This window comes from Macrobrachium nipponense, chromosome 26 (assembly GCF_015104395.2).
Source record: "Macrobrachium nipponense isolate FS-2020 chromosome 26, ASM1510439v2, whole genome shotgun sequence".
Lineage (NCBI taxonomy): Eukaryota > Metazoa > Arthropoda > Malacostraca > Decapoda > Palaemonidae > Macrobrachium > Macrobrachium nipponense.
Window position 1 is genome coordinate 26773504 of NC_087215.1, and position 14545 is coordinate 26788048.

Sequence of the window (14545 nt, forward strand, 5' to 3'; positions counted from 1 at the left end):
AAAATGGCCCAGAATTTTTAAGATAACGACGGCAGGAACTTTTTGCTTATCCTACGTACCTATCGACCGGTAAATATGCGGAACTGTCATTAAATTTTCAGCAAAATAAGTGGAATAATTTGACACCTCGACGCGCGCGCATACGTACGCACATATGTGATATGCAAATCCCTCACTAAAATTATGGCATATCCTCGTAATTGGTATGCTGGAAAAATTAACTTGCTTTAATTTTATCAAGACTTGAAGTTGAGGTTGTCTGTTATCAAGTTTGCATACTTACCTACTAATGCGTAGTCCCATACAAGGTATGTAGCTCCCCTCGTCATGCATTTGAAATGCAACATTTCTCCCTTGTCTTGGAATGCATAACACTTAATTGTGCTCTTTTGTATTTTTGATGTAACAAATCACCAATAATTGTTATGGTAATGTTATTTAAGTTGCACCATTTTGAGCATGTACGTGGTTGCAATAATTGTACCACCATCCGTCAAAATTTACGTTAAATGCCTAGATAAATTTACGTTACATGCCACCTATAAATGAAGAGCCAGGTGAACTGTAGTAAGTAATAGTTTCGCTTGGGAAGAGTACAGTAGGTCTAGTCTAGACCAATGGTTCTCAATGGGTAATGAAGCCGTTTCTTGGGGGTAACGAGGCACTTTCTAAAAGTAATAGTTCTTTGGAGTAAAATTCATTAAATTTACAAATAATAATGGTAAATATATGAATATATTAATAAATAATACCGACGTAAATAAATTAATTTTCATCATAGTTGTGCAAGTTACCCATATATCTCCAACATTCGTTTTCATTACAACTAGCCCAATCCTCTGAAGAGGATTGGGCTAGTTGTAAAGGTAGGTCTACCAATACCAAAAAAATTGAGAACCACTGGTCTAGGTTGAGGACTGCATGCTGTGTGGCACAAGAGTTGTTATCCTAAATGGAGTTTTGTATTACAGGGAACCAGTCATAGATGCGAGTTCTAGACTGGGAAGCATATAGTAGGTAGCTAAGAAACCAGTTTTAGAGAAGAACAATTAGGAAAGGTCTACGGAAGAGCCTAAAAGGGTCTGAAAAAGGTGATTCACGTTAAGTTCAAAATATAGGAATTCTAGGATAGGATATTTATGATTTACTTACAAGAATGATAATGTAAAAAAATAAATGCTGTGCATGTTAATTAGTATACAGATAAACTATTTCTAATAAAATATAGCATATATTTATTTTGATTTCCGTTGGTGAAACAAGGCTGCTCTATTTGACCGTAGATTTTAGCACGTTTTAGTTTGCTTCAAAAGTTAGGAATATAATGTTTGCAACTTAGCCTATGTGTGAAGGGAAAATCTTGCACGCTCCAGAGTAAGCTGGAAGTCGGATCACGCCTTGTTGTTAAGGTTTCTTCATGTGCATGAAACACCACCATTTTTTTAGGACGAGTATATACGTGATAAGATTGCATAGCATTGTAATGCCAATGTGGAAAAAGATTCACTAAATTCTTTTTTTTTTTTCATCTGTCCATCCGCCTGTGGTGTTTGCGTATGGTAACGCTGCGTCCCGGGCCTGAGATAGTTATACTATGTGTAAGTTTTAGGTAAATAAAAGGATATCTGGGTGTACATTTGCATCTGAAAAGTGTTTTAATAATTTACTATATGCGAATTACACCGTTAATATTCGAAATAGGGTATTGTTATTATTGCTGAATGGAATTACACCGTTAATATTCGAAATAGGGTATTGTTATTATTGCTGAATGTATCTACATAAAGCCCGGGACGTAGTGTTACCATACGCAAACACCACAGGCGGGTGGACAAGATGGAAAAAAAAAAACGAGTATAGTTCAGCAGAGCAAAACTGGTACCAACGACGTCACGCGGATGAAAAACTAACGAGGCCGGAAATTTTTTTAAAAGCCTGAACATTTTCTGTATGAAAAAACTGTACAAATCTTAAGATATGAAATAAACTCTTGAAATGTATATGTAAGATCTAGAGTTTATTCACAAACATATTTTTCGTGCATTTGCAGATAATTAGAATGAAATTCGGACAAATAAAGAACTTTCGTTCAATAACACGTCCATGTCTGAACACAGCCAATATCATACTCCCCAAAATCGCTTTAAATAACAAGAATTAAGGGAGTACAAGTTGTTATACTCTACTAAACTCGTTCAAAACAGAACAGGTTACCGGCAATTCCTTTGGACCACAACAAAATAGGGAGAATGAAAGAATTTAGTAACTTTGGTCACAAGCATGTCCAATTCAAATCAATGTTTCCCATTAAGCCAACAAAATTATAAGAGCTCATTTCTTAGCTGTCATGTACTACTTCCAGGCTTCCTGCGCTTTACAGTTAATAATCGTTTGTTATGGTAATCTGAATATCTTTCTTTTATTTGTTTTGTATGGAACAAGCCTGTGTTTCAGTAGGTAACTTATTTCTCTATTTGTTTTTGTCCAATTTATAGTAGGACGAATGCTTTCAACTATTTAGTTTTAGTTTGAAAAAATTAAAAACAAATCTATTTTGTATTTGCGTAATAGAGGCTACTCTACTCCAGAACTGTTATGGTGTCATATCATGGTTATCATGAAGTCTTTCAGAGAAATTACCAAGCAACCTCAACTTTACTTCGTAGCCAAAAGAAGACACCAAATGAATTAAAGAAGGTAATTCTTTATCCAGTTACATCTAGTCAAAAGGATTTTTTTTATTAATCTGAGAGGCACCCGTCATAAAAAAAGAATTCCAAACTGTTTAGCTAAAATACTTTAATTCGTGTGTATCATATAGAACTTCATTTCTCAGCTCTACCCTTACTTTGAAACCAAGGTAGCTACATTTCCTCCAAAGGTCTGAAGCCTTAAGGTTCCCTTGATGTTTATTTTCTTTATTGGTGTCTCATCAACACAAGCCTTTTACGAGCTTCAGAAGTAGTAGAAACCTGTACAATGTTTATCTCTCAGATAGCATTTATATATTTAAGCTATTGAAAACCGGCAAAACAAAATCTATAGCTAGGACATAGATATAATTTGGTTATATCGTTGCATAGTCACTGCTTGTAAGCTTGTCATCCAGAACAACATTCGTAATATTGGGTGTCAATGCATTGTTTATTCTGGCCACAACCATAAATAGAACTGCCGCATAAATAGTCTAGTCTCTAGTGGCTCGCTGCTCCTCCTAAAATATCAACTGCACATTTCACAATAGCTCACGAGTCAGTTTTAGAAATTAAAGTCTAGAATGGTAAAAATCTGTTGTTTCGCCTATTTTAGAGAGAGAGAGAGAGAGAGAGAGAGAGAGAGAGAGAGAGAGAGAGAGAGAAGGCTGAAAAGCTGTAGATTTCAGATTAATCTGTAGATCTGGCACACTGCGCTGAACTTCAGACAAGTGCCTGACCTATTGCGTGGTTTTGACGCTCGCGTCTGAGTTATCAACAGAAAAAGCACATTACTGATTAGATTTATTCAATAAAAAAAATACGGAAGGTCATGTTATTTTATACATCAATAGTCGTCCTGTGAAACAGACAAACGCGTGCACGCACAACAGCACACTAATATACGTTTACATATCGCATGCCTGTACAGCATAGCCTACATATGCCTATACTCTGCTTTTTTTTTTTCATCTGTCCATCTGCCTCTGGGTTTGCGCATGGTAACACTGCGTCCCGGGCTTTAAATAATATATTATTTCGAATATTAACGGTGTAATTCGCATACAGTAAAATTATTAAAAAACACTTTTCAGTTGCAAATGTACACCCAGATATCCTTTTTATTTACCTAAAACTTAGACATAGCGTAACTATTAAAGCCCGGGACGCAGTGTTACCATGCGCAAACACCACAGGCGGATGGACAGATGGAAAAAAACAGAGTATAGTAGTATGCAAACCTGCTTTTCTGATTTTTTGCAACATATACTCAAATCTTCAATTATATTTGGACTTCCAGTCTTTCTTGTTATAACAAAATATGCCATTATCCATTTTTATTCATTGGTTTATTTTTAAATAATCGTGTACCTGATACCGACTGGTAAAGTCAAGGTCTAAGGGTAAAGCTGTTGGCCGGGTTCTTCAATGGGAAAAATGCGGTTTGTATCACTGTATTACCTTGTGTGTAATACAGATAGTCCTACGGGAAACTACCTCCGCATTTAACAGTCGTAAATCTAAACAATGCAGAACGACACAACATATACAAGATATATGATAAGATTGGTGTAATTCCGAATTACTTATACGTATATTGTAGTTACACTAGAAATACTGATGTTTGATGCTTATTTATCTCTCTCGCTGTCTTCGGGCCTGGGCAAGAAAAAGGGCACTAAGTTGTCCTTTCCATAGGTGGCTGCTCTTACAGAAGAAGAAAAAAAAAAAAAAATAGTTCAACCTCGAAGTCGAAAGCGGATTAAGGTCGTCATAAATTGTGTTCCAGATGGTCGAAAATTTTTTTTTATGAACTAGAGTAATTATCATTGTAATGTAATTCCTGAAGATTCTCTTCTCTCTTTTTTACACACATTTAGAATTTATGCGAATTTTACAATTTCTTTTACCGTTGTAGTAAGTGCTGGGGAACTTATTGCATGTGACAGATAAATTCTATATTTTTTTATTGACATACATATGACCATACTTTTACATATGAACTACCATAGCTACACATTTATGCAGTCATTCTGTTGCCTCTTCTACGAGAATGAAAGCTCATTATGGGTAAGAAATTAGAATTATATTAACCATCTGGCAGAGTGCAATCGCCAACATGCGTTGACTCACCACTGAGAGAGAGAGAGAGAGGAAGAGAGAGAAAAGAAGGTTACAGGCGTCCATACTCTCTTCCTCTCTCTCTCTCTCCCTCCTCCAGTCTCCAGACCCTCGTCTCGCGGTGTCAGACTACCTCTCAGGGCTCACAGTCTCAGCTTCAGTAAGCCAGTGTCCGTGATTCAGTGAACAACCGTCACTGGACGTAAGAACAACTGTTACAATGAGTTATTCGACTTCAGTTAGTGCCCAGCGCACAGTTGTTGTGAGTTCTGGTGGCTATGCAGGTAGGTTGTTAAAAGAAATCGTGTGATTTATAGTTTCTTAAATAATAGCTGAAGATCCGCTTGGGGGTAAAATAAACAAACGTGGTTATTCTAGTTTGGAATCAAGGAAAGAAAGTGCAGGAAACAGGGACGACCCCCCGAGTTCTGAGGAGGAACTCGGAGACAGTGTTACCAATGGGCTACGGGAGAAGGCTGGTAGTTAAGAGTTAATGAAGAAATTCAGAACGTACTCATTTCCAGTTTTAAATTACTCTCAGTATTTTTCAACTAAGTAAATTTTTATCTTAAAACTAACAAGCATTTACATTTCATGACGCGCAAACATTACGGAGTTGCATTTGAGTTGGTAATGTTGTCAAGCCTGGACCCGGGCGGAGTTCGAGATGTGCAAGTTTGATCATTTATGATTCGCGTTGTCTCTTATTTCTTCGCATACTTAAGAACAGTTAACTCGAGATTATTCATATTAGAAAATTAACACAAACCATTTACCTCATATATGATTACTTGTAGTTTGAGGATGTTGGAAACCATAAACTGCTGGCATTGCTTCAAATAATTATTTGCATACCAAGAGAAGTTCGTTCTAATTTTAGGTATCACGTCAGCTCCCTATTAGTATCGTCATGCTCGTCTGTGTAATGTGACTACATAATAATGTATCAAGTACTTATTTCGTATCTGTTGCCATGGCTACCAAGCACACTTGCCCTATGAAAATAGTTTTTTCTACCCAGTCACATCATAGCTTTGGTATATGCCTTAAAGATTGACGACAGAGTTCTCTCTCTCTCTCTCTCTCTCTCTCTCTCTCTCTCTCTCTCTCTCTCTCTCTCTCTCACGGGTTATGCCCACTGAAGCGGCAACGAATTTCCAGTGGATGCTACTGACTTTTTTACTTTAACGGGAGGCGAACCAACAGAAAGAAAAGAGAGAGAGAGAGAGAAACACTTGTTGTATTAAAACGTGTTTAAAACAGGTGATGTTCATTAAGTAGTATCTTGGCAGGGAGCAGAGAGTTAAATTGTACGACCAATTTTACTAACATACCTCAGGGTTATGCTACGAGGTCATCTTGGGAAACTTTCCTTTGCTGGTATAAAGGTCATGGGTGCGAGACTTTCAGGCGCGAAGCGAGACCTAGGGGCTGCGTAGCGTGGATAGTAACAGAGCGTTATGAACTCGAATTTTGCCTGGATGTAGCTATGTAACATCAGTGCCAAGTACAGTACAGGATTGCGGAGAACTGTCGAGTCATGTGATGGAGTATCCCCTTGCCATGACAGTGGGTTGAATATGAAAATAAGCATAACAGAAGCTGTAAAAAAAAAAAAATATGCTCAGCGCATCTGATCACATCACAAGGCCACCCCCAGAAAGACAGGAACGAAAATTATCCACTCACGCATATTTATGCACTATATAAGCTATACTCTGTTTTTTTTTCCATCTGTCCATCCGCCTTGGTGGTCGCGCATGGTAACACTGCGTCCTGAGCTTTAAATAGTTACGCTATGTGTAAGTTTTAGGTAAATAAAAGAATATCTGGGTGTACATCTGCAACTGAAAAGTGTTGTAATAATTTACTGTATGCGAATTACATCGTTAATATTCGAAATAGGATATTATTTAAAGCCTGGGACGCAGTGTTACCATGCGCAAACACCACAGGTGGATGGACAGATGGAAAAAAACAGAGTATAGTTTATATACGTGCAGTATATATATATATATATATATATAATATATATATATATATATATATATATATATATATACAGATATTCCGGCGCCGTTGTTAATTAGTGAACGCAGATGGATGTATATGTATGATAACGATAATTGTCCGTGGTGTTTATACGCATACGCATTTCAACTTATAATAATAATTATAGAGTGCACAACGAAAGTATTGCTAATTATTATTCTGATATCCCCAAAAGGAAAGTTTATCGTGTGTTAATTTAATTCATAAGACCCTAACTGTTATATATGAACAATGCACTTTCAGAGTTGTAAGATTATCTTCCCTATACGTCTGCAAAACCGGGCAAGTCTCATTGCATAGTGACGAGCCCGATTATCAGTACCTGTAGTACCATCTTTACGTCTCATAACCTACCTTACGGACACCTGGTAACAAAGGGCAGATCTACTAAGTCATGAAGTGATCTTAAAAGAGGCTGGCAGACTACCACTTACAGATTTGTCCATAAAACAAAACAAAAACAATATTCAAGATGGCTTAGTTGTTGGAAATATCACTGCGGTAGTCTTATCGTGCGTCCGCTTTTAGAATAAACTGGCTTTATGCCAACACGAGAGCTGGAATCACGAGCGGTATGGCTTATGAAAACGACTAGACCCAGGTTCTTGTACTGACGTTTCAGCTGAAATGGGTGAGTAAGCCACTCATACTAAGAATATTCTTGTTTACGCTTTCCGTATTTCTCTTCGGCTTGACTTCCTCTCACAGCCGATTATAACTTCGTCCTTCACCCATTCTCCCAATAAGCTCTCTCCCTCGCTCTCTCTCCACCCTTGATCATCCCTCTCCACCTTTTCACTTCCTTTCTTGAATCCCGATCTCAGACAACCAAGGCTTCACGACACACAACGACCCCTTTCAGTTACTGAAGACTTGAATAGGCGAATCCCAAGGCGGTATCGCAGATGTTGTGATGTTTGATTTCAAAATCTCTAAATATATGAATGTGGTCTGAATGCTGAATTAAATGCAAAGTAGATGCACGATGTTACAGTTACCGTTGGAAATATGTGCATTTATTGAACAAATTTAAAAGTTTGTACATAGGGGAAAATCACCGATAACGATGCATTCATGCTTAAATAGTCTACTGCATTTGAGCTATAGTGTCCATCATAAAACACTGCTTGTACCCATATATATTATCTGCGTGTAACAGATGATCAACGAAAAGTTGACCACGTTTATTGTCACAAATTTAAACGAGAGCATAATTTTTGGCAGAGCAGGATAGGATAGTACAGTTTATGAATGCAGGGGAAACAGGAAATTATAAAACTGGGTGTAACCAGTCCTACCCAAGACTTGTATGCGTTACGCGCCAACTACGAAAGTTCTCCCTGGTCTCTAGACCAACTTAGGGAGTATTTTAGCGCGGTATTGTTAAGTTTTATGTTTTGGTTTTGTCAATATCGCAATTTTTTATTTTCATTTTAATTTGGCAATGTTTTGAGATTGCGGGGTTAATATTGGCAGGTCCGTATAAGCCTACATGACCTTGTCTCTTCCTAAGAAAATGCATTGTGGTTAGACTCTGACCTAGAGGGTCAGGGTGAATTGTTGAAGGAATGATAATTTCGCTTTGGTGAATAAAGTAAGGTTATCAATACTTTCCCTACTAGATTAATCCTCCTGAATTAATTTTAAGTATTACTACTTATGCGATATACTACTACTTTTACTGAATAGCAAGGCCACCCGAACTATTTTTATAAACAATATCTTTGAGAAGAATTCGTTTGCATGCACAATCATATCCTTATTGGGGAGTGGACATGAACACACACTCTCTCTCTCTCTCAAACCAACTTACATCACTTTAACAGATTAATTTTTTCAATGAAGATAGCGCTTTAAAATGCAGTGCTATTAACACTTTTTCCGTCTCATTCTTGCCCTCCATTTATCACCCTCTCTTTCTGCCCTCTTTTCTCTTACGTCATTCTTGCTTGTTTAGCCCAGTCACACTCTTCTTCTTCAGTTAGCAACAGAATCGTTCCTAAGGAGGGCATAGTTAACTACCACTTACATTTCTTATAGTTTCAAGCAAGATTTATCGCGTTTAGATTTTCGAAAAAATCCTTATGAGATAGTTTAAGTGATTCTAACGAAGACGCAATTGTTATGACAATGGAGGGTTGTTTACAACAGTCTCATACAAGGAGGCTCTTGTTCCCCTCTCACGTTTACCGGAGGAAGAAGAGGAGGTTGGAAGAACGGAAAGGCTGCGATGAAAGACTTAGCCTTTGGGACTGACATTACAGTAGTTTGTGGTTCTCTCTCTCTCTCTAGCGAAATTTACTAACGTGTTTATTGCCAATAGAACCATGTATCCTCTCGTCCTCTTGGAAAACTACACGATTTCAGATAAGACATTTTTTTTTTTTTTTAAATATATTCTCTCTCTCTCTCTCTCTCTCTCTCTCTTATACATATAAAAAGAGAGTAATAGTAGTGCAGATTCTGCAGAAGATAAGAGGCAATTTGAAAAGCTATTAGATATGCTACTAGAATACAACATTCAACAAATAAATCACCTGCCAACAAGAAAGGAAAATACTTTAGACCTAGTATTTGTGAACGAGATGAATTATGTTAAAGAAATAATAGTTTATAATGCGAATATTTCAGACCATAATGTCATAGAATTAACAGTTCATTCCAAAGCAAGTGAAAAATAGAGATAAGCAAGAAATGAAAAAAGTGGGAAGGATATGGAAAATACAACTTCTACAGTAAAAATATAAAATGGTCAGAAATTAATGAAGAATTAAACAAAGATTGGGATAACATTTTCGTAAGTGATGACATAAGGGTAAATACGGAGATATTATATAAAATATTGGTGAAAATAGTGGAAAAATATATACCGAAGAAGAAAAGTAAACATCATTCATGCATACCCAAGAGACAGAAGGATCTTGTTCCAGAAAATCAGAAAGTGGAAAAAAGGTCTTGCAAAAGAAAAAAATGCATGGAAAGTTATAGAACCTAAAAAGTAAGATAGAAATGCAGAACAAAAGATTATACAATCAAAAGAAAATGAAAAACGGGACTTGGAAGAAAAAACCCTATTAAATATCAAGCAAAACCCCAAGCTATTATACTCATATGCGAAGAAGATGAATAAAAGAAGAATAGAAATAGGCCCTCTGAGAATTGAAGGGAGATTAACGAATGAAAAAAAGGAAATTTGCAACATACTGGCAGAACGATATAAGAGAGAATTCACCCCTAGAATAGATAATGAAGATAATGATATAGAAGTAAGGGATGAAAATAGTGAATATTTAGCTGACATAGATATTAATGAAGCTGATATTGTGCAGGCTATTAATGAAATTAAAAATGGAGCTGCTGCAGGGCCTGATGGAATTTCCTGCTATTTTGTTAAAGAAAGTAGTTCATTCTATCGCAAAGCCACTTGCAATATTATTAAGACAAAGTGTAGATACAGGCAAGATTTATGAGGAGCACAAATTAGCATATATTACACCCTACTTTCAAAAGTGGATCAAGACTAGAGGCAAGTATTATAGGCCTGTGAGTCTAACATCACATATTATGAAAGTGTATGAAAGGTAATGAAGAAAAAATATTATGAAACTTTAATAAAAAATAATTTGTTTAATAAAGGACAACATGGTTTCGTACCCGGAAAAAGTACACAAACCCAACTGTTAGTCCACCGTGAGAACATATTCAAAAATATGAAAAGCGGAAATGAAAACAGATGTGGTTTATTTAGACTTTGCAAAAGCTTTTGATAAAGTAGACCATAATAATTATTAGCGAAGAAAATTAGAAAACACAATATCGTGGATAAAGTAGGAAGATGGTTAAAAGAATTTTTACACAACAGAAAACAGATAGTTATTGCAAACGACGAGAAATCGGATGAAGTCAAGGTAATATCCGGTGTGCCGCAAGGTACGGTGTTAGCTGCAATACTGTTGTTATTATGATTGAAGACATAGACAATAATGTGAAGGATTCGGTAGTGAGTAGTTTCGCAGATGACACAAGAATAAGTAGAGAAGTTACTTGTGATGAAGATAGGAACGCTCTACAAAGAGACCTTAACAAAGTATATGATTGGGCAGAGGTAAATAGGATGGTATTTAACTCTGATAAATTTGAATCAATAAATTATGGAGACAGAGAAAGAAAGCTATATGCATATAAGGGACCTAATAATGAGACCATCACAAATAAGGAAGCAGTTAAAGACCTTGGTGTGATGATGAATGGAACATGTTATGCAATGATCAAATAGCAACTCTGTTGGCAAAATGTAAAGCAAAAGTGGGAATGTTGTTACGGCACTTCAAAACAAGAAAAGCTGAACACATGATTATGCTTTATAAAACATATGTTCGTAGTCCACTTGAATATTGCAATATGATATGGTACCCACACTATCAAAAGGATATTGCACAAATAGAGAGTGTACAAAGGTCCTTTACAGCTAGAATAGAAGAAGTTAAGGACCTAGACTATGGGAAAGACTACAATTCTTAAAATTATATAGTCTAGAAAGGAGAAGAGAACGCTACATGATAATTCAGGCATGGAAACAGATAGAAGGAATAGCAGAAAATATCATGGAACTAAAAATATCAGAAAGAGCAAGCAGAGGTAGATTAATAGTGCCCAAAACTATACCAGGAAAAATAAGGAAAGCACACAGGACATTAATCCACTACGCACCAGCATCGATAATGCAGCGTCTATTCAATGCGTTTGCCAGCTCATCTGAGGAATATATCAGGAGTGAGCGTAGATGTGTTTAAGAATAAGCTCGACAAATATCTAAACTGCATCCCAGACCATCCAAGATTGGAAGATGCAAAATATACCGGAAGATGTACTAGCAACTCTCTGGTAGACATTAGAGGTGCCTCACACTGAGGGACCTGGGGCAACCCGAACAAGATGTAAGGTCTGTAAGGTAAGGTCTCTCTCTCTCTCTCTCTCTCTCTCTCTCTCTCTCTCTCCTGGTCGTTACTGTAGGCGCTTCATCGCCACTACCTATTAATAGTTTATGGTTTAAGATCCTCATTTTTATTAGAATTTTCACGTCACAATGAAAATCCACAATAATTTAAAAGGAATTTGAGTGAATGTCATCTTTCATTATTTTGTCGTTCAGTAGGCTTAGTGTAGTGTATGGAGGCAACACATTGTTCACTATAATGCATCTTTCTTTTAGATGTCGTATGACGAAGATTATTGAAAAATGTATGTTTATATCGACCATATACACGTACTTGAGAGTGTCTGACATAGTGAAATGGAAGAAGCCATTTGCTAGTCTGTAATTCAACAACAGGTTTTTTCCTGTTGCACAATTTCAGAAAACGATAGCATAGCAAACTGATTTAAACGCACAAGAACCCAAGGAATTTTTCAAAAGAGATGCTATGATATTATTATTTTATTATTAGTATCATCATTATTTATAATACCCAAAGCAATACAATAGCCAAAAGAGACAAACTATGTAGCGAGAATCTTCAGTCATTGCTATCATAATTTGTTTCCTTTTTGGTATTTCTCCAGGGTGTATGGCGATCACAATAGCGCACTTGTTCCTCTTCTTCCTTTTAGAGCATTATCTTTCATTTCCTCGCATAGAGCAACCCAGCAACGTAGTGAGAGAGAGAGAGAGGGGACCACGCCCATTTCACTTCCAGGCATCAAGCCAAAAACCTATTTGGGTCAGGCAGGCAAGTCAGTCAACTACTGTGACTGGGATAGGCGGCAGCCTGTCTGCCAGATGTTGCTATCGCAACACAGAGATAACTTGTTTTATTGAACACGAAAGCATTGAGCTATCCGATAGCCCTCGGTATGGGATGCTTCTAATACAGATCCCTTGCGGCATAGCGAAATGACCCTACTGTAATCTGTATCGAAGGGAGATCTTTACATAATATATATAAAAAAAAAACACGTCTTTTTATATCATACGCTGCACCAGCTACACCGGAAGGTGCCAGGGTCTGGTGCCACACAGACTAGAGCTTCTTTCTGCGAGGGAAGGTCTTTTATAAACCACCTGTCACTATTTGTGAATGTGGAAGGAGGAAGGCTTGGAGCCCCCCTCAAAAAAAATAGTGACACCAGGCATTCATTATATCTAATTCTGCCACTTGGACCACGGTTGTTTTCTTAGTTTCTGACAGGTAAGCGGTGAGATGTAAACAGTTTTTTTATGGAATTTTGGAGGTGACGAACGGCTTGGGTTATAGTACGCGATCTAATGAGAACTATTTTAAGACGGTGTGAGAAATATATTACAACTTTTTGACACGATTGTTCGCACCCACCAGTGCATGCTGTACGGAAAACCAATAGAACACACGAACCCCCGTTAACATGCAAACTTTGTTTTATGGAAATTAATTGTTCACAAAGAGTAAAAGCTAACATAACATCCAAGAATGTTTAGTTCAGCGTTTTTAAGACCCTAACGTAAACAGATAACTAGACCAATTGTTTATAAAAACCTCAACACAAAAAAGTGAGTCGGGCGAAGGGTAGTTTTATTAATAACTATGACAGTGTGGGTGAGCCAGGAGAGAGAGAGAGAGAGAGAGAGAGAGAGAGAGAGAGAGAGAGAGAGAGAGAGAGAGAGAGAGAGATGGGGGCTAGGGGGACGAGCGCTCGAGGAAAACATCGTTCTTAGGAGCAGCCTAGTGGAACGCTGTGCTCGTTTATCATACTTGTTGTATCTAGTTTACTAAGGGCAATGACGATAATGATTAATGCACAGCGCCAATCACTGTAATGACTACAAATATAGGCCTAATGCAGATTATTTGTGTAAAGACGGGAAACAAATATTAAAATCCGAATTCGACAACCACGATGACAGTTTAATCCTGGTGGGCGTGAGGCTACCTCGTTGAGTCTAGGGACAGCAAATCACAGAGAGAGAGAGAGAGAGAGAGAGAGAGAGAGAGAGAGAGAAAGTACTCTCATAAACAAATCAAATAAACATTTCTGCTCGTGGGTGTCTTGGCATTTGAAGGCAGGTGATTCTTAACCCTCCCCACTCTACCCACCACTATATCCCTCCCATCCATACACTCCGCCCAATCTTCCAGCTACTGTTGACAGAGGGCACGGGGAGCGATGAAAAACTGCCAGGGGCCCTTTTTAAGGTTGAAAAAGCATCTCCTTATTTTTGTGAGTAATTCTATGGTACTACTGTTTCATCTTGATTAGACAAGAGATTTATTATGCAAAACAGTAGAGATTTTACATTAGCTATCTTATCTATCCAAATATATACGTTATACATATGTGGGTGTGTTTTTAGAGTGAAACAAAGTAAAAGAAAAAAGCAACCAACAAACAGCACGACAGACAAAGGAAGGGAAAGAGTGAGTGTGAGCATGACTACAAATGACGACCAACCGTTTTCCTCTGCAAACCTTGCTCATCATATCTCGATTTGTCTTAACAGCTCCGCAGAAACGGAGAAAATTGCAGATTCAGACACAAAATGAATAATTATGATGAGGAAGATCAAAATATTATGGAAAAGTTGGATTTTTAATGTCAGAATTTCTGGAAATGAAAAAAAGAACAACATACCAGAACAGGAAAGAGACATGGGAAAATCCTTATTACTACCAGTATTAAATGAAGGAGAAAACACGCAAACCATC

The 14545-nt window shown here is 37.3% G+C and overlaps 1 protein-coding gene across 3 annotated transcripts in view; it reads left to right on the plus strand.

The window, feature by feature from the left end:
* Positions 1–4938: 4938 nt before the first annotated feature.
* Positions 4939–14545, plus strand: part of LOC135200087 (uncharacterized) — a 54522-nt gene continuing 44915 nt past the window's right edge. For 2 of the 3 annotated variants that reach the window (XM_064228399.1, XM_064228398.1), the window contains exon 1: positions 4940–5098. In XM_064228399.1, the coding sequence (XP_064084469.1) occupies positions 5035–5098 (64 nt within the window). In that variant the 5' untranslated portion in view covers positions 4940–5034. Of the gene's footprint in view, positions 5099–14545 lie in introns of all 3 variants that reach the window. The other variant, XM_064228401.1, reaches the window with a different exon arrangement.